Below are 26,498 nucleotides of genomic sequence, written 5' to 3'. Positions count from 1 at the left end.
ACGTTATACATAACCATCCATGCTTTTACTTTACATCCGATAAAAGTGGTTTGGAAACCGTTATGAGATGGTTAGAGGACATACATGACTATGAGTTTATATATGACAAGATAGAATATGAGAGATGTCCTATAAATGGAGAAAGTGTCACAATAAAGAAATTTTATTAGTAAGTAAATGTGGTTTGAAATCGGATTGTTAGTTTTTAGGTTTTTTCCATTGTGTCATTTATTTATTTGACGTGGCAGAAAAGTACAGAGAATATGAAGATGAACCAATGCCTGCAAATGTTCAGTATATGTACTCGTAAGAGATATTTTTATCTAATATTAAATGGACGCACAGAACTTAGCGAATGCACAGCAACCTGGACAACCAAACCCAGAGAATATTCCAAATGAAGTTAGAATACAAACTGCAATGGCAAACTATGGTCAAGTGCCAACAGATGTACAAATGCAAACTGCCATGTCAAATGACGCTGCGTTAGGTTTGCCACCATGGTATGCAAATATGAGATGGAAAGAGTTTTATACAAACCCTGAAGTGGGATATAAACAACTTTATGCAGATGACGCGAACACAGGAGTTGACCCAGAATATGTTTTCTACCAGAGGAGAAACAGAATGTATGAGCTCCAGTTAAAGAATGCTATGGAACTCAACAGGAAACGTAAGAGACTAGGCGGACATTAGATTTTTACATATAGTAAAATGGGTTTCTTCAGTAGTATTGGAAACTTCTTCAGAAGAGTTGGAAGAGGTATATGGAATGGAATAAAATCTGTCGGAAGAGGAATTTGGAACGGAGTCAAAAATATTGGTAAAAGAGTAGGTCAGTTCGTTGGTATTATACCTAAAGACCCTGAACCAGAAGAACAAGCTCCTGTTATACAACAGCCTGAACCTGCACCACAGTCTAGTTGGCAACCAAATCCAACACCTCAACCGTATTAAAAAATTATATTTTTACCGTTCGATAGTAGTTGTATATGAAACTAAGTTCTAAGTAAAACGCATGGTATAATGGAATTATTCTTTTTTCCATCTGTAGTAAACCATACTTGAAAGTCTGAAATACTTCCACTTGGTGGTTCGTATAACTTTGTAGGTTTTTCGTAAAAGTCATTTGCCAAGCATAAGAAAGAGTTTTGGGCGCCAGAAAATGAAGCATGAACAATAATAGCAGCTGGGTCGAAAACATCTTTAAATAAATATGGTTCATCTCTTGCATATCGACTGTAAATATTTGCTAAAGGAAGTTTGACTTTCTGATTTAACATTCTTTGCAAATAATACCATGACATTGCAGTGAATTCTGTATATATTTGTTCGTCTTTATTTGGATTGTTTTCGTAGATTTGAAATGACACTTGTGAATTTTGTTTGTCATATACAATTCTCACATAAAGTGTGCTCTCGGTATTTGCATATTCATCAGCATATTTTGCATAACATGAATTTATTTTATCTTCTATATTTTTTAACGCAGTCTGTAGAGAAGATGAAAGGTCAACTTGTATTAGCTCAATTTCTTCCCACATTTTTCGTTTCCCTTCAGATATATAATCTATATGAAACCTTACAATAAATGGAAAACTTTTATCTTCTACAGACACAAATTTTATTCTACGAAAGCCAATAGCTTTTGTGACAGATGGGTCTCTTAGCCATCTTAATGGGTAGTCAAAACGATAGCCTTCATGCTTTACGGTCTCTGTCTCAAACTTTTGACCGACATTAGTAAAAAGTTCATCTAATGGTTTAGTTGTAGCAACTCTTGAATTTTCTTTTTCTATTGGAAGCATATTTTATCTAGAATAAAAAATGTCGAAAGATATTGCTTCCATGAGAGAAATACAACACAACCGACAACTCATTATGCAAGCTCTAAATAAGAACACAACAAACTTTTCAAACTATTCTAAGATATCTGAGTCATTGAAAGAAGGAAACTTAAAACTGACATTAAACCCAATGACAGATGAGTTTCTATTTCAAGACAATAAGAACCATACTGTCTGTATAAATCCAACAAAAGGAACTTTAAACGAGAAACCTATAAATGAACTTCTTTTGAAAGCAGATGTTGACAACAAAGCTGACAAAGAATATGTAGACGATGCAATAGCAAAAGAAGAAGAAAGAGCTAACAATGCTTATGCAACAAAAGAACATACTCATCCTGAACTAGCAGACAAAACATATGTTGACAATAAAATGTCAAGTGAAGTGACAAGAGCTGAAAACGAATATTCTAAAAAGACTCATATACATTATATTAACCAAATACCAAGTCTTAAGGAAACATTAGAGACAAAAGCAGATAAGACTCATACACATTCTATATCTGATATTACAAACTTACAAGAAACCTTAAACAGGAAAAGTGACGTTGGACATACACATACCATTGCAAATATTACAAACTTACAAGAAACCTTAAACAGGAAAAGTGACGTTGGACATACACATTCTATATCTGAAATAACAGACTTAAACGTTAGCCTTGAGAAGAAAGCAGATAAAACATATGTTAACGAAATATACCAAAGTTTAGTTGGAACAAAAAATATTGAAACTATTGTTGGTGACTTTTCTGTCAATGAAGAAAACAAATATTTTAGATGGCAGTTGGTACAGTCCTTAAAAAATGGTACACGGTATAAACTCATTCCGAAAAATAACAATGAAATGTATGTAAGCTATAAAAAGAATGATGGTACACAAGTTAAAGTTCCATTAGACAACAACTGTTACTTGAACTTATATGGAGACGAACAAAAGAAATATTTAAGAGTTTATGAAATGGCAGATATGACATTGCCTGACCCAGCTCCAATACCATATTATTATGACTATGGATATGACGGCGGAGCACTACATGCAGATGAACAAAAGTTAACATTATATTTAGATTATTATAGATATAAAAGATATAATGCAATAGAAAAAACGAGAATAGTATATTATTATATAGATGACAAAAATAAATATTATAGTCAAGACTTTACCTACCCTGAAAACATAAGATTATATTATAAAAAATATTCTAACACAAACCAGAAGAAACCCGAAATGGTTGCGCTATATTTTAAGTTCAAAAGAGACAATCCTATATTATCTCATATGTTTGATTTAATGAACCCAGTAGGTTCTATTTATACATCTATGGATGCAAGAGGTCCTCAAGTAATGTTTGGTGTTGGTGCATGGGAACAAATAGTCGACAGGTTTTTGTATTGTGCAAACTCTTCAAAGGAAACAGGTGGAAGTAAAACGATTTCAGGTGAAAATTTACCTGCACACAGTCATTACATAAATTTAAGTACATCTCAAGAAGGTTGGCATAGGCATAGATATTGGGTTGGACAGGAATGACAAAAGGTAAAGGATATGATGTTAAAGACGACGTTAAGTTTGCTATAAATTGTTACTGGGATGACACTTGGGGAGAAGGAGACCATACACATCACGTTTCAGGATATACGCAAACAACGGGACAAAGTAAAGAATACATGCCACCTTACATGACAGTTTACGCATGGTATAGAATTGCTTAGTCGTCATTTTCAACTTCTTTAGCATATTCGTCAGGAGTTGTCTTATATTTGTTAGGAACTGTCTTTGAAAGTATACCACCTTGAACTTTGACAAGTTTGAAACGAGGTCTGACAATAGTAGTTTTATCTTCTGCTTGCAGTGTGTACATTTTGCCATGTTTGCCTAAAACTTCATAATATTCTCTTGTATACTTTCTTCTATTTTTACGAACACGAATGTGAGTACCTGTCGAGTTCCCATTGTTGTCATAGTCAATAGTATTTTCATATGGGTCGCGTTTAGGTATTTCTATTTTTACTTTGTCACCCTTCTGAAGTTTGAAGCCCGGCATTCTTTCTTGTTTGTCTCTTTTGACTAAATTATTAAATATATAGTCTTTCTCTAAGTCAGGGTTGTTTTTCATTTCTTCGGGGGAGTGGTTTCCCAAACCTTTTTGTTTACGGTTATTGTAAATATTTAAAACTTGTCTCATCTTTGCCATGGAGAAGTGTCTATATTTGTCGTCATATGACATTTCATTTGCTTCACCACCTTGTGGTTGGTTTAAGTCTCTTAACATTTTTATACAACCGTCAATGACACCAAGAGCAGAATGGTTTTGGTCGACAATGAAATATTGGTTTACATTTTTTGAACGCAGATAGTTTTTAATATCATCTGATTTGAAAGAACTTTCACAGTCAGATGTCAGTTTTGTTGGATGGTATTTGTCAACGAATATTGTCAAAGCAGTTTTCACATCTAAAATATTTTTGGACCATAATGGTATGGCTTCACAGTATCTTGTGTTTTGACCGACAAATATTAACCAGTATGGTGGTCCATCTTCTCTATACCTCGGAATGTTTTCCAAGATATCCATAAACCAAGCATTTGGTGTTGAACTAAAGATTTTTACCATGAGTGCTTTCTTTGTCGCTTTAGAAACATAGGGGTCCTTGTTTGGATTCGTCATTTTTTACCCTATAAGAAATGGGTTTATTTGGCGCATTAGCAGGAGTTGCATCCAGATTTTTGCCCGCAGTGGGAACAATAGCCAGAGGTGCATTTGGAATTGGAAGGAAGATTTTGAGTACATTAGGTATACTTAAAGAGAAAGCACAACCTATTATACAAACTGTACAGAAAGGTTGGGAGGTAGCACGAGATGCAACAAATCTTATTCCAAATCCTGAAACAAGAGGAAAAGTTCAAGGATGGATGGACAATGTAGGAAGACAAGCAGGAAACTATTATAACAAAGCAAATGACTACTATAACCAAGCAGGACACTATATGGACCAAGGTGAAAGATTCTTTAACAGAGGATATAACCATGCACAACAATGGGTAAACAATAACCAACCTCAACCGCCTCAAACGTGGGGAATGTAAAATTTTTTACTGAGATGAAATGAACAATACAGCATTGAGACAAATGGGTTCAAGATGGATTTGTCGACTTCCAGCAGTTACACCACGTGTTTGTCAAGTTCTTCCTATACCTCAGGAAGTTTTAGACCGACTTAAAAAACAACAACAACCAGTTGAAAACAAACCAAACTAAAATTTTTTACGGACCTGAAAATGACCGAAGAAGTTGAAACGGTAGATTTGACACCACAAACAAAAAGTTCAGAACCATTGTCAAAAACTGTCAAAGAACTTACAGATGAAGAGAAAAATTCAATAATAGAAAGTGCCAGGTCTGGAAATACAAACCCTAACTATAAAGTCACTTTTCATAGAAATGGAACGGCTAGTATCTCAAAAAAGAAACAGACTCTCACAAATAAAATATTGAAGTCTGAAGGAGCTTTTGAGACAACAGATGGAAAAGTTTACTTCACTGACCAACAGTTCATTATAGAACATCTCATTGACTTAGAGTCGAAATATTCTAAACTTTACAACAAACACAAAAAGTTGAAAGGAAAACAAAAACAAATGGCATATGATATTTATGAAGATGTTGACGACACAACTGTTCCTGCAGGTGGGGCACAGCCCGAGGAACCGAAAAGTGACGAAAAACCGATAGAAGAAGAAAAACCAAAAACTGAAGATAAACCAAAACCAAAGTTTAGTTTCCAAACTAAACCAAGTCAACCTTCATTAGCTGGTATGGGTTGGCGTCAAAGACTTATGGCAGCAGGCGGTTATGTAAAGTAAAGAAAAAAATATTTTTTTATTTTTATAAAAATGCCCCCATATAGAATGGATAGAAAATCTGCTAGAATAAAAGCAGAGTTACAAAAATATGGTTGGAGAGTTTCGAAGAATTTTAAATATAGGAAGGGAAGACCCATAAAAGTCTATGACAAATTGTCTGGTCTTCGCTACGAAATGGATTTGGAAACAGCACGTGCCAATTATCCAAACAGACTAGAGAGGTTAGAAGAAGAACGTCTTATGGACATGCCTTTCGATGTTAGTGAACCTCAAGTTGAAGGACACGACGGCTTTGCCAGATTCTACTGGAAACATGACGAACAATTGCATCCTTTGAGAAGGAAAAAAGGTAGTGCAGAGGATGGTCATGCTCCCATGGAAAGAACAAGATATGCATATGAAAAGTACCGTGAAGTTAGAAGTCAAATTACATCTGGTCGAACCTTTACAGTAAACTTTGACGAAGGAAAGAACAAAGAAGGCTTCATGGGAGTACTTGCTGCAATTCAAGACGGAAATAAGAAAGGACACAATCTCAAATTGACCATAACAGATTTGGATGGTCACATTTACTATGCACATGGCAATGAACAAACAGCCGCAAAACTTCTTGACGCTTTCAAGACTACAAAGAGAGAACAAATGGTTGACTCAGACTCAGACATTTTGAATGCAATTGAAGGAATTGCAAGTGTCAAGTTCGAATGGTACCAACCTAACCCTCAAGCAGTCAGACAACATGCTGGATACTTCCCCTTCATAAATAAGTCTGACATTGACTTGACAAGGTATGGAATTTACAATTCAATTGAAACAATTGTCAATGAACCTTGTATTCTCACATGTCTCAGGAACTCTGGTCTTGTTACAGAAGAGAAGATGAAGTATCTTGAGTCATGTGTGAAGACAAGGTACATTCTCAGAGGTCAATTGGCAAAAATTGCACCGTTGGCAAATGTCAATATCCGAGTCAACATACCTACAGCTAAAGGTTCTTCACATGACGACTATGTTGTTGAGTTCAATTTACCATGGTTGAAGATTGTAATTGTCCACAACCACTTCATGTTGAACGAAAGTCTTACAAACCCATTGTTCGGAAAAGGCAAGTGCAACATTGTCAGAGCTGTAAACATTCTTTTCGAGAAAGGTTTGTTGGAACCAATTCCAGATGACAAGCTGACAGAAAACTTTTGTACCAAAAGACGAAACAAACTTTTCACTGTTAGCAAGACCAAAAGTTGTTCCAGACAAAGTTCTAGTACAAAAGAAGTACACAATTCCACAAGGAGTTGGATTGTTCGGATACCAACCTGAACCAGAAGAACTTCCAATGAGGTTGCAAGAACTTCAAGATGCTATAAATAAACTTCCATTGAGACATCCAATTGACGTCAAATTGTATTGGAGAGCATCTGAGTTAGGTCAGAAGGTTTTATATGAAACAGGTTGCTTCGACGATGTTTATGAGATAACAGGAGAAGTTTCTCAGAAGATAAGAGACTCACTTGAATTTCCACAAACTGGACCAATTGGTTGCGACAAGTTCGACTCAAACGAAAAGATATACTATGTCGACCTTAACGCTGCATACATGAGGTTTGTCCAATATATTCCGACTGGAATTCCAAACGAAGATGGTGAGTTCCCGGGAAGGAACTATACAGTTGGAAAAGTCATACAACAACTGTATGATATTAGGAAAGCTTCAAACCCCAAACTTGCAATGACACTCAAATTGCTTATGAATTCGACATGGGGATATTCCATTAAAAAACCTCAAGAGATGAAGAGTAAACATTATGAGAAGGTCGACAACTTTGTTGAAAGGTTTTCTCCTTTTGTTTTGAAGTACGAATTCACTCAAGGTCAAAGTGGCTTAGTAACCACATTAAAAACCTATTGTCGAACATTGGTCTTACCCTCAGTTCGCAAAAGCAGTCCTTGACAACTACAACAAATTCTTCTCCGAAGTCAAATCCAAAGTGTGGTTTACTATGAGAACATTGACGCACTCATGACGAACGAAGAAGGATACAACAAACTCATTGAAATGGGAATGGTTGGTGAAAAGATGGGCTGTTTTAAGCTAGATAAGGTATTTTCCGAAGTTCATGTAATATCGAAAAGGAAATATTGGGCCATACTTGAAGACGGCACAGAAATAAAACATTGCATGAAATAAAAAATTATTTTTTAAAAAGTGACATTTTTAAATTTTATTTGAAATGTACGCTGAGTTTGTTGGAGAAGACCGTTAGGAAACTTGTTTGTTATATGAGAAATATGAAAATGGCATACCATTTTAAAAACAATATATTTTTCAATATATTAAATGCTTCAGGTTGAAAAACAAAGAACAAAAGTAGCAGATACAAAACCGTTAGACTATATCTTTACAAATGCTGGTAGGAATCTATCAGATGAAGAAATTTCATCCCGAGCATACAGGTTTGACTATCCAATTCGTTGGCTTCAAAGTCCTTCAGATGCAAAGGCAATAGGATTTAGAAGAGTTTTGTTTCAAATAGAACTAACGCATTTATGTTCGCAGTATATTTTCATGGGCAGTATAAAGGTTCTGATGGTCTAATAGACAAATTTGACGAAATGAAAATCTTTACAGTTCGTTCAGACGAAAGTCTTGAGAAAACTCTAAATGACTTTCAAACTCAAATGAACAAATATTATTGGGAATTTCAAAAAAAATACAACTCTTTACTAAATGGAACATACTATCTGAAACTAGAATATGACAAGATGAACTCCACCGTTTCATTTCAAAAGATTGAAATTAACCCTCCAAGAGATACAGAGTTTTTATTTTGGGAAGTAGACAAACGTTCTTGGGCACAATTTCTTCGGTTTACTAAACCAGAACGAACCATTACCACCAGATGGTCCATTTAAATTTATACTTCCACCAGCAGATTTGATGGTTTATAGAAACGTGTTTGACCCTCAAAATGTTATGTGTCATGCAAGTTTCAGTTCAAGCAACAATAGTTTTCTATGTATTGGTAAGGACTTTTATGACTTTGCTTCTAAATTCTACGAACCATCTAGTAACAGTTTCTCTGACTTTCAAGTTTGGTTCACAACAAATGGTGTGCAACATATTATTCCATTGTACTATGACTTTTATCTCGAATTGTCTTTCATATATAACTACAGAAAAGTGCTGAAAAAGTATTGAAAAATAATGTTTAGGTGAAGAGGTGACATCTCACCTCTTTTTTCACCTGTTTTCTCACCTGTTATTTTATAACCGTTTTACATGAATTGTACGATGTATATTTGAAATCTTAAACAGTTTCGTAGCTTCTATTTCTTCTTTTAGTACATCGAATGTTTTAACGATACCGAAGGTTTCTTTATACTTCTTCTTGACGTCAGATAGAAGGAAATCGTCAGCAGTTGGATAGTTTTTGTTCAGAAATTCTAACATGTTCATTTTATTTTCTGCTGGCTTCTCTGCTTCTTTCTTTAAATCTGCATAGTCGTTTCTCATTCTTTCTATCTCTTTGACGGAGTAGTTATATTTCCTAATTGCTGCTTTACATTTAGAACATTGCGGGTTCATTTTTGCGTTATATTCTGAAACCTTACCTGCTAAAACAACTAAGGCGTCAATGGTTTTCTTTAAATCTGAAGCAGTTGGTTTTATCTGTTCGTTCCATACTTTACCTCTTCTATCTTTATCTCTTATTTCCCAAACACATTTTGCAACTAATGAAACAAAGTTGTCGTAGGTCTTAAATTCTTCAGATTTATATATGTCAGAAACATTCTTATAAACCATGTCGCAATCTTTGTCCATAACCTTATGGTTGCAATGAAAACCAAGGAATTCATAATTTACCTTTCGTATGAACTTCTTTATTTCTACTGAGTCAGTTGGTTTCACTTCAATTTCGTCGAATTCAGGAATAGTGAGTTTTTGTTGTTGGATTTCAGGTAGTTTAGGCAAATGGTCAATAATGTCCTGCATTTCATAAAGATATTCTTCATTTGTTTCATCTTTCGCACTACAGTCTAAATTACTTGTTAAAAGTTCTTGCTTTATCTTCTGGATTTTTGTTTCGAAAGTATATGAAGAAGGAATGAAGCTTTTCATCTCTACTAACATAGATGTTGGATTCATGACTAACGAGTTTGGTGCTGTTGTTTGAATTGTTGTTGTGCCGATTGTTGACATTTCTGTTCTTTTATACAAAATAAAAAAATAAATAAAATAAAACTAACTTTATTTTTTATTTCATGAAAATTCATGAGGTGAGAAAACAGGTGAGAAAAGAGGTGAAATCTCACCTCTTCACCTAAATTATATTTTTGGGTCATTTACACTCATTACGATGAAGAAATCATGACAAAACATTTACGTTCATGTTTGACAAAACATTTACGAAGAAGAAGTTTCGACAAAACATTTACGATGAAGAAGTTTCGACAAAACATTAATATATAAAATTCATGAAAATTCATGAGGTGAGAAAACAGGTGAGATGTCACATTCTAACATAAACTTTATTTTTACTGAATTTAGCAACAACTTTCTCTCAATTGGAGCTGTAGCATACTCTTTGCGTAAGCGGTTCAGACCTTCTTCGAAGTCTTGGTCTCTCTTGGACTGAGATTGGAATTGTGGGGCAGGTTTTTGCATAAACATCCAAGGGTTGGAGCTGTAGCATACTCTTTGCGTAAGCGGTTCAGACCTTCTTCGAAGTCTTGGTCTCTCTTGGACTGAGATTGGAATTTGAATTGGGGTGGAGCTTGCTGGAACATCCAAGGGTTGGGGAAGTAAGGCATAGGCTGAGGAGGGTAGTTCGGGAAGCCTTGTGGTAGGTAGTAACCTTGAGGTGGAAATTGGTAGTAATTTGGATTGAGATTGGAATTGCTGGAACTGAGGTGCAGGGGCTGGTGCTTTCGGTTCTTCTGGATTGAGATTGGACTCGGTTGGTGGGACGTCGGACATTCGTTTGTGGCTTAACCGTCGGACCACAACGATAAAAATCTCTGCTACTAGCAGTACTGCTACTGACAGTAGCAGTACTTTTTCTGACAGTAGCAGTACTTTTACTGACAGTAGCAGTACTTTTACTGACAGTAGCAGTACTTTATCGTCGAAAACCCTCTCAAATTTTCCTTTTTACTGCTCCTAGCAGTACTGCTACTGACAGTAGCAGTACTTTTCTGACAGTAGTACTTTCTGACAGTAGCAATGGTCGAGGTCGAACCTACGACGAGGCAATTTACCTAATTGAAATTAACGAGCTTGTTAAAGACTTCCTCAGGCAGAATGTAAAAGGCAAGCTTGTTAACTGTTGGATAACGGGAAGGGCTGCCTTGAATCTCGAGACTTCGACTGGAATTCCAATTCAAATACCAGACGGGACAGCCTACGACGACATAAAGGACGCCAAAAGAGAAGCTCTTGTTAAGTTCCTAAACAAGCGTCCTTGGATAAAAATACCAAACAGAGAGAGTCCAATTCCACGAATTATACAAATTCTCAAGGGTCTCCTTCACTTCTCGGGTCAACCATTCTACATAACCTGTGAAGGCGACATCCAACCAGTTCAGTAAACATCTCATTTTAACTCACTTTTTTATGTTTTTTGTGAAAGTGTCAAAAATAAATTGTTTTCATGAAAATTCAAGAGGTGAGAAAACAGGTGAGAAAAGAGGTGAGATGTCACCTCTTCACCTAAACATTATTTTTCAATACTTTTTCAGCACTTTTCTGTAGTTATATATGAAAGACAATTCGAGATAAAAGTCATAGTACAATGGAATAATATGTTGCACACCATTTGTTGTGAACCAAACTTGAAAGTCAGAGAAACTGTTACTAGATGGTTCGTAGAATTTAGAAGCAAAGTCATAAAAGTCCTTACCAATACATAGAAAACTATTGTTGCTTGAACTGAAACTTGCATGACACATAACATTTTGAGGGTCAAACACGTTTCTATAAACCATCAAATCTGCTGGTGGAAGTATAAATTTAAATGGACCATCTGGTGGTAATGGTTCGTTCTGGTTTAGTAACCGAAGAAATTGTGCCCAAGAACGTTTGTCTACTTCCCAAAATAAAAACTCTGTATCTCTTGGAGGGTTAATTTCAATCTTTTGAAATGAAACGGTGGAGTTCATCTTGTCATATTCTAGTTTCAGATAGTATGTTCCATTTAGTAAAGAGTTGTATTTTTTTTGAAATTCCCAATAATATTTGTTCATTTGAGTTTGAAAGTCATTTAGAGTTTTCTCAAGACTTTCGTCTGAACGAACTGTAAAGATTTTCATTTCGTCAAATTTGTCTATTAGACCATCAGAACCTTTATACTGCCCATGAAAATATACTGCGAACATAAATGCGTTAGTTCTATTTGAAAACAAAACTCTTCTAAATCCTATTGCCTTTGCATCTGAAGGACTTTGAAGCCAACGAATTGGATAGTCAAACCTGTATGCTCGGGATGAAATTTCTTCATCTGATAGATTCCTACCAGCATTTGTAAAGATATAGTCTAACGGTTTTGTATCTGCTACTTTTGTTCTTTGTTTTTCAACCTGAAGCATTTAATATATGTAAAAATATATTGTTTTAAAATGGTATGCCATTTCATATTTCTCATATAACAAACAAGTTTCCTAACGGTCTTCTCCAACAAACTCAGCGTACATTTCAAATAAAATTTAAAAATGTCACTTTTTAAAAAATAATTTTTTATTTCATGCAATGTTTTATTTCTGTGCCGTCTTCAAGTATGCCCCAATATTTCCTTTTCGATATTACATGAACTTCGGAAAATACCTTATCTAGCTTAAAACAGCCCATCTTTTCACCAACCATTCCCATTTCAATGAGTTTGTTGTATCCTTCTTCGTTCGTCATGAGTGCGTCAATGTTCTCATAGTAAACCACAACTTTGGATTTGACTTCGGAGAAGAATTTGTTGTAGTTGTCAAGGACTGCTTTTGCGAACTGAGGGTAAGACCAATGTTCGACAATAGGTTTTAATGTGGTTACTAAGCCACTTTGACCTTGAGTGAATTCGTACTTCAAAACAAAAGGAGAAAACCTTTCAACAAAGTTGTCGACCTTCTCATAATGTTTACTCTTCATCTCTTGAGGTTTTTTAATGGAATATCCCCATGTCGAATTCATAAGCAATTTGAGTGTCATTGCAAGTTTGGGGTTTGAAGCTTTCCTAATATCATACAGTTGTTGTATGACTTTTCCAACTGTATAGTTCCTTCCCGGGAACTCACCATCTTCGTTTGGAATTCCAGTCGGAATATATTGGACAAACCTCATGTATGCAGCGTTAAGGTCGACATAGTATATCTTTTCGTTTGAGTCGAACTTGTCGCAACCAATTGGTCCAGTTTGTGGAAATTCAAGTGAGTCTCTTATCTTCTGAGAAACTTCTCCTGTTATCTCATAAACATCGTCGAAGCAACCTGTTTCATATAAAACCTTCTGACCTAACTCAGATGCTCTCCAATACAATTTGACGTCAATTGGATGTCTCAATGGAAGTTTATTTATAGCATCTTGAAGTTCTTGCAACCTCATTGGAAGTTCTCTGGTTCAGGTTGGTATCGAACAATCCAACTCCTTGTGGAATTGTGTACTTCTTTGTACTAGAACTTTGTCTGGAACAACTTTTGGTCTTGCTAACAGTGAAAAGTTTGTTTCGTCTTTTGGTACAAAAGTTTTCTGTCAGCTTGTCATCTGGAATTGGTTCCAACAAACCTTCTCGAAAAGAATGTTTAAGCTCGACAATGTTGCACTTGCCCTTTTCCGAACAATGGGTTTGTAAGACTTTCGTTCAACATGAAGTGGTTGTGGGACAATTACAATCTTCAACCATGGTAAATTGAACTCAACAACATAGTCGTCATGTGAAGAACCTTTAGCTGTAGGTATGTTGACTCGGATATTGACATTTGCCAACGGTGCAATTTTTGCCAATTGACCTCTGAGAATGTACCTTCTTCACACATGACTCAAGATACTTCATCTTCTCTTCTGTAACAAGACCAGAGTTCCTGAGACATGTGAGAATACAAGGTTCATTGACAATTGTTTCAATTGAATTGTAAATTCCATACCTTGTCAAGTCAATGTCAGACTTATTTATGAAGGGGAAGTATCCAGCATGTTGTCTGACTGCTTGAGGGTTAGGTTGGTACATTCGAACTTGACACTTGCAATTCCTTCAATTGCATTCAAAATGTCTGAGTCTGAGTCAACATTTGTTCTCTCTTTGTAGTCTTGAAAGCGTCAAGAAGTTTTGCGGCTGTTTGTTCATTGCCATGTGCATAGTAAATGTGACCATCCAAATCTTTATGGTCAATTTGAGATTGTGTCCTTTCTTATTTCGTCTTGAATTGCAGCAAGTACTCCCATGAAGCCTTCTTTGTTTCTTTCCTTCGTCAAAGTTTACTGTAAAGGTTCGACCCAGATGTAATTTGACTTCTAACTTCACGGTACTTTTCATATGCATATCTTTGTTCTTTCCATGGGAGCATGACCATCCTCTGACTACCTTTTTTCCTTCTCAAAGGATGCAATTGTTCGTCATGTTTCCAGTAGAATCTGGCAAAGCCGTCGTGTCTTCAACTTGAGGTTCACTAACATCGAAAGGCATGTCCATAAGACGTTCTTCTTCTAACCTCTCTAGTCTGTTTGGATAATTGGCACGTGCTGTTTCCAAATCCATTTCGTAGCGAAGACCAGACAATTTGTCATAGACTTTTATGGGTCTTCCCTTCCTATATTTAAAATTCTTCGAAACTCTCCAACATATTTTTGTAACTCTGCTTTTATTCTAGCAGATTTTCTATCCATTCTATATGGGGGCATTTTTTATAAAAATAAAAAATATTTTTTCTTTACTTTACATAACCGCCTGCTGCATAAGTCTTTGACGCCAACCCATACCAGCTAATGAAGGTTGACTTGGTTTAGTTTGGAAACTAAACTTTGGTTTTGGTTTATCTTCAGTTTTTGGTTTTTCTTCTTCTATCGGTTTTTCGTCACTTTTCGGTTCCTCGGGCTGTACCCCACCTGCAGGAACAGTTGTGTCGTCAACATCTTCATAAATTCATATGCCATTTGTTTTTGTTTTCCTTTCAACTTTTTGTGTTTGTTGTAAAGTTTAGAATATTTCGACTCTAAGTCAATGAGATGTCTATAATGAACTGTTGGTCAGTGAAGTAAACTTTTCCATCTGTTGTCTCGAAAGCTTCCTTCAGACTTCAATATTTTATTTGTGAGAGTCTGTTTTCTTTTTTGAGATACTAGCCGTTCCATTTCTATGAAAAAGTGACTTTATAGTTAGGGTTTGTATTTCCAGACCTGGCACTTTCTATTATTGAATTTTTTCTCTTCATCTGTAAGTTCTTTGACAGGTTTTGACAATGGTTCTGAACTTTTTGTTTGTGGTGTCAAATCTACCGTTTCAACTTCTTCGGTCATTTTCAGGTCCGTAAAAAATTTTAGTTTGGTTTGTTTTCAACTGGTTGTTGTTGTTTTTTAAGTCGGTCTAAAACTTCCTGAGGTATAGGAAGAACTTGACAAACACGTGGTGTAACTGCTGGAAGTCGACAAATCCATCTTGAACCCATTTGTCTCAATGCTGTATTGTTCATTTCATCTCAGTAAAAAATTTTACATTCCCCACGTTTGAGGCGGTTGAGGTTGGTTATTGTTTACCCATTGTTGTGCATGGTTATATCCTCTGTTAAAGAATCTTTCACCTTGGTCCATATAGTGTCCTGCTTGGTTATAGTAGTCATTTGCTTTGTTATAATAGTTTCCTGCTTGTCTTCCTACATTGTCCATCCATCCTTGAACTTTTCCTCTTGTTTCAGGATTTGGAATAAGATTTGTTGCATCTCGTGCTACTCCCAACCTTTCTGTACAGTTTGTATAATAGGTTGTGCTTTCTCTTTAAGTATACCTAATGTACTCAAAATCTTCCTTCCAATTCCAAATGCACCTCTGGCTATTGTTCCCACTGCGGGCAAAAATCTGGATGCAACTCCTGCTAATGCGCCAAATAAACCCATTTCTTATAGGGTAAAAAATGACGAATCCAAACAAGGACCCTATGTTTCTAAAGCGACAAAGAAAGCACTCATGGTAAAAATCTTTAGTTCAACACCAAATGCTTGGTTTATGGATATCTTGGAAAACATTCCGAGGTATAGAGAAGATGGACCACCATACTGGTTAATATTTGTCGGTCAAAAACAAGATACTGTGAAGCCATACCATTATGGTCCAAAAATATTTTAGATGTGAAAACTGCTTTGACAATATTCGTTGACAAAATACCATCCAACAAAACTGACATCTGACTGTGAAAGTTCTTTCAAATCAGATGATATTAAAAACTATCTGCGTTCAAAAAATGTAAACCAATATTTCATTGTCGACCAAAACCATTCTGCTCTTGGTGTCATTGACGGTTGTATAAAAATGTTAAGAGACTTAAACCAACCACAAGGTGGTGAAGCAAATGAAATGTCATATGACGACAAATATAGACACTTCTCCATGGCAAAGATGAGACAAGTTTTTAAATATTTACAATAACCGTAAACAAAAAGGTTTGGGAAACCACTCCCCCGAAGAAATGAAAAACAACCCTGACTTAGAGAAAGACTATATATTTAATAATTTAGTCAAAAGAGACAAACAAGAAAGAATGCCGGGCTTCAAACTTCAGAAGGGTGACAAAGTAAAAATAGAAATACCTAAACGCGACCCATATGAAAATACTATTGACTATGACAACAATGGGAACTCGACAGGTACTCACATTCGTGTTCGTAAAAATAGAAGAAAGTATACAAGAGAATATTATGAAGTTTTAGGCAAACATGGCAAAATGTACACACTGCAAGCAGAAGATAAAACTACTATTGTCAGACCTCGTTTCAAACTTGTCAAAGTTCAAGGTGGTATACTTTCAAAGACAGTTCCTAACAAATATAAGACAACTCCTGACGAATATGCTAAAGAAGTTGAAAATGACGACTAAGCAATTCTATACCATGCGTAAACTGTCATGTAAGGTGGCATGTATTCTTTACTTTGTCCCGTTGTTTGCGTATATCCTGAAACGTGATGTGTATGGTCTCCTTCTCCCCAAGTGTCATCCCAGTAACAATTTATAGCAAACTTAACGTCGTCTTTAACATCATAGAAATCGGATTGCGCTATATTTAAGTTAAAGAGACAATCTGTCTTATTTTCATATGTTTGATTAATGAACCAGTAGTAGGTTCTATTATATACATTTATGGATCAGGGTCCTCAGAGTAATGTTGGTGTTGTGCATGGGAACAAATAGTCGACGGTTTTTGTATTGTGCAAACTTTCAAAGGACACAGGTGAAGTAAAACGATTTCGCGTGAAAATTTTACCTGCACACAGTCATTACATATATTTAAGTACACTCAGAAAGGTTGGCATAGATAGATATTGGGGATGCTGATTTACAAAATTACTTATGAAAAGATAACTGATGAAAATTATGAAAAGATTATGAATCATGTTTATAAATATGATCGCAAATTCCAACAAATCGGACTTCCTGCCAAATTAATTACAAGCTTAGCCACTACATCTGCTGACGCAACAAGTTTGAAGACGTTATTATTTCATGCACAAAGATGGAAGTTTTAGAGGATAAATGCATTACACCAGGATACGGTTTAATTGAAGAATCAGTTAAAGCAATACCACTTATTTAGTAAGAAGATCCATTCATGATTCCAGCTAACATATTGACGTTCGTTCACTAAATGGAGGTTGCATCACTCCTGAAGGTATCAGTTCAGATTTCTCATACGCTCTTCATAATGTTACAGATGTTGTGTTAACATTTCCGAAGAATGCAATGCAAAGAACGGTTTTAGAAAATCCAATGCTTCGAGGTCTTCAGGTCACTATAGATTCCAGAAACTTCCCCGATCAAGCGATGACCACAGTGGGTGACATATTCTTTACACGTATGCTTCAAGCTTCTGATTTAGATGGAGTGAATGAATGCACAGAAGAATACGAGGACTCATTAACTAGACCACTGAATGATGATGATGGCACACCATTAGCTAGAACATGGAAAGACCAAACTTCATTCTTATGCACTATTCCAGTTCAACGTGATGGAGCGGTATATTCTTTGATGGATTAGAAACTTTTCAACTCACAAGTTACAGTACAAGTGAAAGCTTATCCAATCATTCAGGGTGAAAATGACACTTACTGTTCAAAAGTGACAAATCCTCCTCAGGTTTGTTTACTAGGACTACATATTGGACATGGACACCGGATGAAGGTTTGAAATATCATCCAACAGGTACACCACCGCAGTATAGAAGTTCATATGATGAAATATTGATGAATAGAAATGTTTAAAATTATAAATTTATTTTTGATTAAATGGATTTAAATTCATCCACCCCTTATGAAGAATTAGCAGGAGTATATAATACATACGTAGATGATATGATTAATGAAGCATTGAGTGATAATAGAAATGCTCTATCTAAGGAAAAATTAATGAAAATTCCATATTCTGAATGTTACTTAAATTCAATCACTGCAGCAATTGGTAAACAAAATAAAGGTAAAACATTAACGATATTAAAACAAATATCATTATTGCTAACACTTCCCCCTATTCACATGTGTTTAATTTATATCAACCGTTCAGGTTCACCTTCAGATGATACATTTGAATCTTTAAAGCATTTAATCAAAATTCCAATTATTTATTTATCACAAGAAGAAGCAGAAGATTTATTAAAAACTTTGTAATGTATAAAGAATTATATAATACAATCAAGAAGCAAGGATTAGAGGATAAAATTATTGATAAACAACGGGATGAATTATTTGAAACACTTTCTATTTCAAATTTTGATAGAGAATTTTTGCATTCACTCATTTTTCTAGATGATGCGGTGAAATCAAAACTAATAACTAATGAGAAATCATATTTTAATCAATTATTAACTCAATGTCGACACATTCAGTGTTCATTCTTCATGGCTGTTCAATACTTTAAAGCATTAAGCACAAACATTAAATCAAACCTGTCCACCCTTTTCATTTTCAGTGGTTTTAGTCGTCAACAGTTGAACGTTATGCTTTATCAAGTGAATTTACCAATGAGCATTAATGAACTTTACACACAATATCAACAATTAGGAGAACATGGAAAAATAATAGTTGATTTAAATAAAGGTTCCATTAAATTCGAATAACTTTTATAAATAATTTTTATTTTTTATTTATAATTAAACATGACAGAAATGCAAATCTTCTACAGGTTCCATTAAAACAAGGAACAAACAAAAAGGGTGCATATAATAGAACTATGAAAGTTCCAGACGGAATGAAAGAATTAGTCCACATTTTGCCGGTCTTCAAAAGGATGTTAAACAAATGAGAAACGTTTTAACATTACCAGAAGCTCAAGCATATGCCAAACGTCACGGACCAAATTGGGAAGCACACGAAGCAGACATTACGGGTCCAAATGGAAAACCTGATGGAATAAATGAAGTTTTCGTTACTGATGGTCAAGGAAATATTAAAGTCATAAATGGGTATAAATTAACAATGACGGATTATCCTAAACGTTAAAGCATATAATGAACATTATCCTATGCAATTTGATGAAAATGAAAAGCTGTTAAACAATACATTGGAGAAGGTGAAAATGGTCCAATTAATTCATACCGTCATAATCCATATTCTTACTTCAATGAAGAATTAAATGCTATTGAAGAGGGACCGGATGGATTACCACGATATTCTAACCAGTTTGATGGTCAATATGCAAATTTAAGACCTGAAATTCCAGCTAAGAAATTCTTTTAAAGTTGCTTTATTCGATCCAGTTTCGCAAATGTTAAAGATGAACTTAAACAGCAATTCCAACCAATTATAGTAGCAAGAATTGCATCAGGTGCTTTATCTCAAGCATTCAAAGATTTAATTAAGAAAACATTATATCAGCAACGAGGTTTAACTATGATTTAGTTAAGGAATCAGATAAAAGAAAAATTTGAGAAATCAGATGATTATAAGAATGCAATTAATGAATATATTCGGTCTATTAATTTCGATGAAAATGCTAAAAATCAACTTCATGAACAAATACAGGAATAATATAGATTCAAAATTCCAGCAAAAATAAAAGTTTAAATATATTTTTTATTCGAATATAAATGAGAAGACGTTTCACTAGTCAAAAGAACACTAACGCAAAAGCAGAGATTACGGTTGGTTATAACGTAAATGATGATAAATCACGAATTATTCAAAATGTTAAAGTTAATGTTAGTCCTGAATTAACAAGGTCAGCAACTCAACCAAATTTATTAACTCGTGACTTACCGAAGAATGAGGAGAATGAAGAAAACCATGAGAATGGAGACCCAATCATTTTATCTGAACCTGGTAAAAACCTGTTGAAATTCCCACTTATCCAACATACCCCCACCTCTTTCATCAAACATCGAGAACCCAGGATCTACGATTACAGTCGCAATCGCCATATAAAATAGACATTAATTCTGAATTAATGAAAATTTTACCGTGAATATCATAACTGATAATTATGATTCAATAATAAATTTAATTGACCAATCCGGTTTAATTATTTTACCTTATGATCATTAATTCACATTATCGCCATTCTTTGTGATGTTCAAGATTCAGACGTTGAAGATTCAATTTTTTCATAGATGATGAGGTTTCATGCTGCGGAACAGTTGCCAAAAATAATCCTATAAAGGATATTAGCACAATTAAGATATCAAAGAACGGAACAACAACTGAACTTCATTTAACATATAAGATATTTTATAATAAAATAGTTGATGAATATAAAATATCACTTGAAAAATTCTTTAAGGCTATTTAATATTCAAGCATTAACATTATCGAATAATAATCCTTTGAATCATAATCGATAATAATTGACCTTTCACCAGTTTCTATCGTTTGTTTTATTTCTTTTTGTTCCCCACTATCCGATCGGTCATTGTAATTGTTTTTGTTATAGTATCAGCTTTATCTTTAACTTCAATCTTTTTCCATCGGGATATTTAAACCAAAATTCCAAAAATTCGATATTGTCAATCTGTTCATATTTAATCTATCAATTACATTTTAATACCATCTGAAAATCTTATGAAATGGTCATTATATGGGTTTGATTGAACTAATTTGAATGAAGTGAAATATAACCTGATGATGAATATGACATCGACTCATATTTTCTGAAAACACTAAAATTTATAACATGAATGAATTTCTTATTCGTTGAATTTATGAATTCTTGAGGTAATCTTATTCTAGTTTTATTTATCACTGGAAAATAACGCTTTACCATATTTTTAATCGTAATAAAAAAATGTCAATTATCAATATTATTTCGAATAATAACTGTGAATTAAATTTAACAGTTAGCGGAATTTATAATGTTACTCTCGTTTCTGTGAGTGGTAAATTTAATCCCATTCTTTTAGACCCTTCAGATTATTATATCATTTATTAAAGATGACCATGAGCCGCATAGCGGCGGGGTCGTAGACCTAAAAACGTATGATATGTATATAAATAATGTGATAACGAAATGGGATATTAACATGATTTTAAGTTATTTAAATGAACATTTATCGTATGGTATGAAGAAAATTTTAAATCAAAACCTGATAAACTTTTTTGAACTTGATGAAATAAATAACCTTATTAAATTTCCGCTGAAAATTAAATTTTGTACTCCTCATCTTCGTTCATTGTTGGGGATATTAAATTTTTGAAAAAGATTGTGGGGATGTTTTGTATTCTGACACTGGTTCCAATTTCATTTTAATCAAATGTGATAAAGTTAATACCCCAATGAGATTTTTCACATCAAACATTAGACCCTAACTCTTACCCATCAATACAAAACAATTTTATCCATCAACTTAAACATATTTTCTTATCATATCCGTTTTCAATTATCCGGGAATTCATTTATTCTTCATTCAAAAGATTTATCAAATATTAAATTTAGAATAACTGACCTATTTGATTGTGATTTAGAATTTATGAATGAAATATTATGGCAATTTCAAATAGAAAAAATAGCTGATGAGATAACAGATTAAATTTATTTTTAAATCGTAAATAATGATTAAACAACAGCAAACACAGACCATTACATACGCCATAATTGCATATAATCAAAGACGGCAGAACAAACGCAAATGTTGAAATATGGAGATTTGGAGATAGTATTGAAAAATGACCATTTGAATTCGTTTGCAAAGGTGGTGCAGTGATATCAAATATAAAAGAAATTTTATTTATGAATTCAAAAATTAAAGGAATAACGGATGATATAACATCAATTCCACCAGAAGAACAAAGATATTACGCATTAAATGCTTTCCCAAAGTTTTGAAGATTGGAAGAATTTAATTTAAATGGAGGAATTCATAAAAGGTTTCCTAAATGACATAATGAAAGAAAGCAGATAAGGAATATGTTAACGATGAGTTAGCAAAGAAAGCAGATATATCATTTGTTAACGATGAGTTAGCAAAGAAAGCAGATAAAACTTTATGTTAACGATGAGTTAGCAAAGAAAGCAGATATATCATTTGTTAACGATGAGTTAGCAAAGAAAACAGATAAGAATATGTTAACGATGAGTTAGCAAAGAAGGTAGATAAGGAATTAGTAATGAAAAAGATAATGAAATTATAGAAAGGGTTGAATGGTATCATGAACGGACATCGAAGATTCTTAAAACTAAAGCTGATACAGGATGGGTTTCAGAATGTTTAGACCTTAAAGCAAATATATCATTTGTTAACGATGAGTTAGGGAAGAAAGCAGATAAGGAATATGTTAACGATGAGTTAGCAAAGAAAGCAGATAAGGAATAATGTTAACGATTGAGTTAGCAAAGAAGGCAGATAAGGAATATGTTAACGATGAGTTAGCAAAGAAAGCAGATATATCATTTGTTAACAAATATACCAAAGTTTATTGGAACAAAAATATTGAAACTATTGTTGGCGACTTTTTCTGTCAATGAAGAAAACAAATATTTTAGATGGGAGTTGTACAGTCCTTAAGAAATGTATACGGTATAAACTCATTCCGAAAAATAACAATTAAATGTATGTAGGCATATAAAGAATAATGGCACACAAGTAAAGTTCCATTAGACAACAAACTGCTACTTAAACTTATATGGAGACGAAACAAAAGAAATATTTAAGAGTTTATGAAATGACGGATATGACATTGTCTAACGTAGCTCCAGCACCGTATTATTATGACTATGGTGTTGACGCACATGTAGACCCAAAAAAGCAAACATTATATTTAGATTATTATAGATATAAAAGATATAATGCAATAGAAAAAACGAGAATAGTATACTATTATGAAGATGACAAAAATAAATATTATAGTCAAGATTTACATACCCTGAAACATAAGATTATATTATAAAAAATATTCTGACACAAACCAGAAGAAAACCCGGAAATTAGTGGTTTTGTGACTTTTTTTGTAAACGTAAGAATTCATACATTTTTGAGCGATTTTGTATCATTTTTTTTTACATATGAAGTAAAAAATGTATGATTTTTACGGTTTTTATTCTTACGTTTTTGAATAAATCAAGATTTAAAAATTTTCAGAATCGTAAGAAATTTTCACTAAACCCATACATAATGAAATAAAAAAAATAAAAAAAATAAAAAAATAAACTTTAAAAATTCATGTCTTACATTTTTTGAATAATTTATTTTTTTAATTCGTATGAAAATGAGTGGATCAAGATTCGTAACCGTCAATCAATTAATGGATGTTCTTTCACCAATTCTTGAAAATGTTAAACAAGTAGATGTTTATTTCGATGATTATGTAGAAAGTATATATTATAAAGGTAAGTTTAATATTAAACCTATTGCTTTTGCATTTGATAATAAATTAATTGAAAATGCAAAAATTTGGGAATTAATTCCAGATATTGAATTTATAACAAATATTAATGATAAATGGTTTAAACGAATTCCAACCACAAAAGTTCTTTGTAAATTAATGATCAAAACTGAGGAAAAAGAATTTAACGGGTTTAAATATCATCCAAATAAAGTTTCAGAACTAGAAAATGAAAAACTTCAGAAAAAATTAAACGATAGACTTTCAAATGATCGTATTGAAAAAATAAATAAACTAGCAGAAGTTGCATTTAATAATGAAATATTTGATGAATATAACCTTGAACTCAGTGATGGACTTTAAGTCCTGGGCACTTTGTGCCTTGAGCTTTAAGGACCCGGGCTCAACGAGTCATGATTTATGAAATCAATAATTTGATTTATTCGCTCTTCAATAATTTCTATTCTTTTTGTTAAATCATCAATTTTCATTAATGAGGTGATTCTTGATTGAGGAATAGATTTTAAACTAACAACACCTTTTATTTTTGAAATTTTGAATCCTCCGGGTCTTGGACTCTGTCCTCAACTTTAAACATTTTATTCAATTTACATGTTGTCAATTCTTCAAATAATTTTTTATTATTAGCATAATAGTCATTAAATTCATCAACAGATGAAAAAATTTTTATTTCAGTAATTGGTTTAACAACGTTTATTTTTTGTTGAACATTTTCACTTTCATTTATTTCTTCCTCCTCTGTTTCATTTATTTTTAAAATCGGTTTCATTTATCATTAAATAAAAAATTAGAATATAAGTGATGAAATATATTTTTTAATTAATATTAAATCAGAGATGGCGGCAGGATTCTTTAAAAAATTATGGGAAGGAATTAAGAAAGCTGCAAGTTGGGTTCATCAAAAGATTATTAAACCCGTTGCAAACTTTTTGGCACCAGTAGCGAAAACGGCAGGAACTATCATAGGAGGAGTATTAGGTGCTAAAGCAGGTAATCCGGCGATGGGAGCACAAGCAGGTAACGCAGTTGGTGGAATTGCTGAAGGAATACTTAATAAAATAGGGGGTAGATAGTGGAAAAATAAATAAATATTATTTTTATCTTAGTATCGGTTGTAGTCGACGATAAACCTTATCTCCTTTATTTAATACTTCCCTTACCGGAACATTAGGTGCTATTTGTTCAGCAACGTCACTAATTGCTTCTTTATTCTTAAATATCCAATTTGCTCCTTTCTTAATCCCTTCCCAAACTTTATGCGCTCCTCTTTTTACTTTATCCCACAGTTTCTTAAAGAATCCTGCAGCCATAGTTGATTATTTCATTAAAATTAAAAATTCATTTTCATCTTTTAATTTTGATTTTTTATTTAATAATAAATGACGACTAACTATTTAGTGCCAAACACTAAACCGATTAATGGAAATGTATTTCATTCATTCGAAAAGATAAATGAAATATTCGCAAAGAATGATGGAAGAAGATATTATAGAGAACTTGAAAGTTCATGCTATGACTCTGATGCTCCATATTTTGATGATAAACAAACTCATTTAAGAATTACAAATCCGGCTCATGATGTGAACCAATTAGGTGACACATATATTAAACGCAAAGTTAAAGCAACTCTAGTTTCAAATAAAGCTTTCACATGTGATGCCGCTTTTAAATGCATGCGTTTATTCGTTGGTTACAAATCATCAAATCAAAGCTTTAAGCAATTAGAAGTAGAAACCGAAAGAGGTGATGCTGGTTATCTTCAGATGGATTGCGCCCGTGAATCTTTCGCATTTGCAACATATAAACCAAAATCAGAAAGGAAAGTTAAAAAGTTTGTTCATTCGTTATATAATAATGTTCAAAAATATGATAACTCAGTATGTGGTAAATATATTGACCCTTCAGAAGTTTTCAAGAAAGCAAATGAAGAAGTTGATGTCACTTTTGATATGATTATTCCGGTAAATGATTTGTTAGCATTTCAGGCGTTCGATGATTATCCTAAATCATTTGGTGAAATCATTCTTAAATATTATGTTTTCAGGGATACTTTAGTATTTTGTCAGGTTGACCCGTTAAGAGTTGCTGATTTACAAAATTACGTTTATGAAAAGATAACTGATGAAAATTATGAAAAGATTATGAATCATGTTTATAAATATGATCGCAAATTCCAACAAATCGGACTTCCTGCCAAATTAATTACAAGCTTAGCCACTACATCTGCTGACGCAACAGTTGAAGACGTTATTATTTCATGCACAAAGATGGAAGTTTTAGAGGATAAATGCATTACACCAGGATACGGTTTAATTGAAGAATCAGTTAAAGCAATACCACGTTTATTTAGTAAGGAAGATCCATTCATGATTCCAGCTCAACATATTGACGTTCGTTCACTAAATGGAGGTTGCATCACTCCTGAAGGTATTAGCTCAGATTTCTCATACGCTCTTCATAATGTTACAGATGTTGTGTTAACATTTCCGAAGAATGCAATGCAAAGAACGGTTTTAGAAAATCCAATGCTTCGAGGTCTTCAGGTCACTATAGATTCCAGAAACTTCCCCGATCAAGCGATGACCACAGTGGGTGACATATTCTTTACACGTATGCTTCAAGCTTCTGATTTAGATGGAGTGAATGAATGCACAGAAGAATACGAGGACTCATTAACTAGACCACTGAATGATGATGATGGCACACCATTAGCTAGAACATGGAAAGACCAAACTTCATTCTTATGCACTATTCCAGTTCAACGTGATGGAGCGGG

At 33.7% G+C, this 26,498-nt stretch overlaps 11 protein-coding genes and 1 pseudogene across 12 annotated transcripts, besides 2 other annotated features; 8 read left to right on the top strand and 4 right to left on the bottom strand.

Moving 5' to 3' along the window:
- Positions 1 to 333: 333 nt before the first annotated feature.
- TVAGG3_0574300 (uncharacterized protein) lies at positions 334 to 696 on the top strand (the record flags this gene model as incomplete). The annotated part of the gene is made up of 1 exon (XM_051238918.1): positions 334 to 696. The coding sequence occupies one exon, from the start codon at positions 334 to 336 to the stop codon at positions 694 to 696; it is 363 nt and encodes a 120-aa protein (XP_051096742.1).
- Positions 697 to 714: 18 nt separating this feature from the next.
- Positions 715 to 957, top strand: TVAGG3_0574290 (serine threonine-protein phosphatase family; the record flags this gene model as incomplete). The annotated part of the gene is made up of 1 exon (XM_051238917.1): positions 715 to 957. One exon carries the CDS (start codon positions 715 to 717, stop codon positions 955 to 957), a length of 243 nt encoding a protein of 80 aa, XP_051096741.1.
- A 1,302-nt stretch (positions 958 to 2,259) lies between these two features.
- Positions 2,260 to 23,302: a mobile genetic element.
- Positions 3,560 to 4,519, bottom strand: TVAGG3_0574280 (uncharacterized protein; the record flags this gene model as incomplete). Its single annotated transcript, XM_051238916.1, has 1 exon — positions 3,560 to 4,519. One exon carries the CDS (start codon positions 4,517 to 4,519, stop codon positions 3,560 to 3,562), a length of 960 nt encoding a protein of 319 aa, XP_051096740.1.
- Positions 4,537 to 4,938, top strand: TVAGG3_0574270 (uncharacterized protein; the record flags this gene model as incomplete). Its single annotated transcript, XM_051238915.1, has 1 exon — positions 4,537 to 4,938. One exon carries the CDS (start codon positions 4,537 to 4,539, stop codon positions 4,936 to 4,938), a length of 402 nt encoding a protein of 133 aa, XP_051096739.1.
- On the top strand, positions 4,958 to 5,110 carry TVAGG3_0574260 (uncharacterized protein; the record flags this gene model as incomplete). Its single annotated transcript, XM_051238914.1, has 1 exon — positions 4,958 to 5,110. The coding sequence occupies one exon, from the start codon at positions 4,958 to 4,960 to the stop codon at positions 5,108 to 5,110; it is 153 nt and encodes a 50-aa protein (XP_051096738.1).
- On the top strand, positions 5,131 to 5,715 carry TVAGG3_0574250 (phage tail repeat-like family; the record flags this gene model as incomplete). Its single annotated transcript, XM_051238913.1, has 1 exon — positions 5,131 to 5,715. The coding sequence occupies one exon, from the start codon at positions 5,131 to 5,133 to the stop codon at positions 5,713 to 5,715; it is 585 nt and encodes a 194-aa protein (XP_051096737.1).
- Positions 5,761 to 6,124, top strand: TVAGG3_0574240 (uncharacterized protein; the record flags this gene model as incomplete). The annotated part of the gene is made up of 1 exon (XM_051238912.1): positions 5,761 to 6,124. A coding segment is annotated over one exon (364 nt), but the record flags the coding sequence as incomplete, so codon positions are not given.
- TVAGG3_0574230 lies at positions 6,631 to 7,598 on the top strand (annotated as a pseudogene). The gene has a single exon. A coding segment is annotated over exon 1 (968 nt).
- Positions 8,978 to 9,913, bottom strand: TVAGG3_0574220 (organellar and viral DNA polymerase type B; the record flags this gene model as incomplete). Its single annotated transcript, XM_051238911.1, has 1 exon — positions 8,978 to 9,913. The coding sequence occupies one exon, from the start codon at positions 9,911 to 9,913 to the stop codon at positions 8,978 to 8,980; it is 936 nt and encodes a 311-aa protein (XP_051096735.1).
- On the bottom strand, positions 10,187 to 10,690 carry TVAGG3_0574210 (uncharacterized protein; the record flags this gene model as incomplete). Its single annotated transcript, XM_051238910.1, has 1 exon — positions 10,187 to 10,690. The coding sequence occupies one exon, from the start codon at positions 10,688 to 10,690 to the stop codon at positions 10,187 to 10,189; it is 504 nt and encodes a 167-aa protein (XP_051096734.1).
- TVAGG3_0574200 (uncharacterized protein) lies at positions 11,437 to 12,297 on the bottom strand (the record flags this gene model as incomplete). The annotated part of the gene is made up of 1 exon (XM_051238909.1): positions 11,437 to 12,297. The coding sequence occupies one exon, from the start codon at positions 12,295 to 12,297 to the stop codon at positions 11,437 to 11,439; it is 861 nt and encodes a 286-aa protein (XP_051096733.1).
- Positions 23,303 to 23,620: 318 nt separating the features above from the next.
- TVAGG3_0574180 (protein of unknown function, DUF4108 family) lies at positions 23,621 to 24,064 on the top strand (the record flags this gene model as incomplete). The annotated part of the gene is made up of 1 exon (XM_051238908.1): positions 23,621 to 24,064. One exon carries the CDS (start codon positions 23,621 to 23,623, stop codon positions 24,062 to 24,064), a length of 444 nt encoding a protein of 147 aa, XP_051096732.1.
- Positions 24,065 to 26,166: 2,102 nt separating this feature from the next.
- Positions 26,167 to 26,498: part of a mobile genetic element that runs on past the window's edge.

This window comes from Trichomonas vaginalis, chromosome II (assembly GCF_026262505.1).
Source record: "Trichomonas vaginalis G3 chromosome II, whole genome shotgun sequence".
NCBI classification, from domain to species: domain Eukaryota; phylum Parabasalia; order Trichomonadida; family Trichomonadidae; genus Trichomonas; species Trichomonas vaginalis.
Note: the sequence above shows the minus strand (reverse complement) of the source record. Positions and strands in the feature narration are given on the sequence as shown.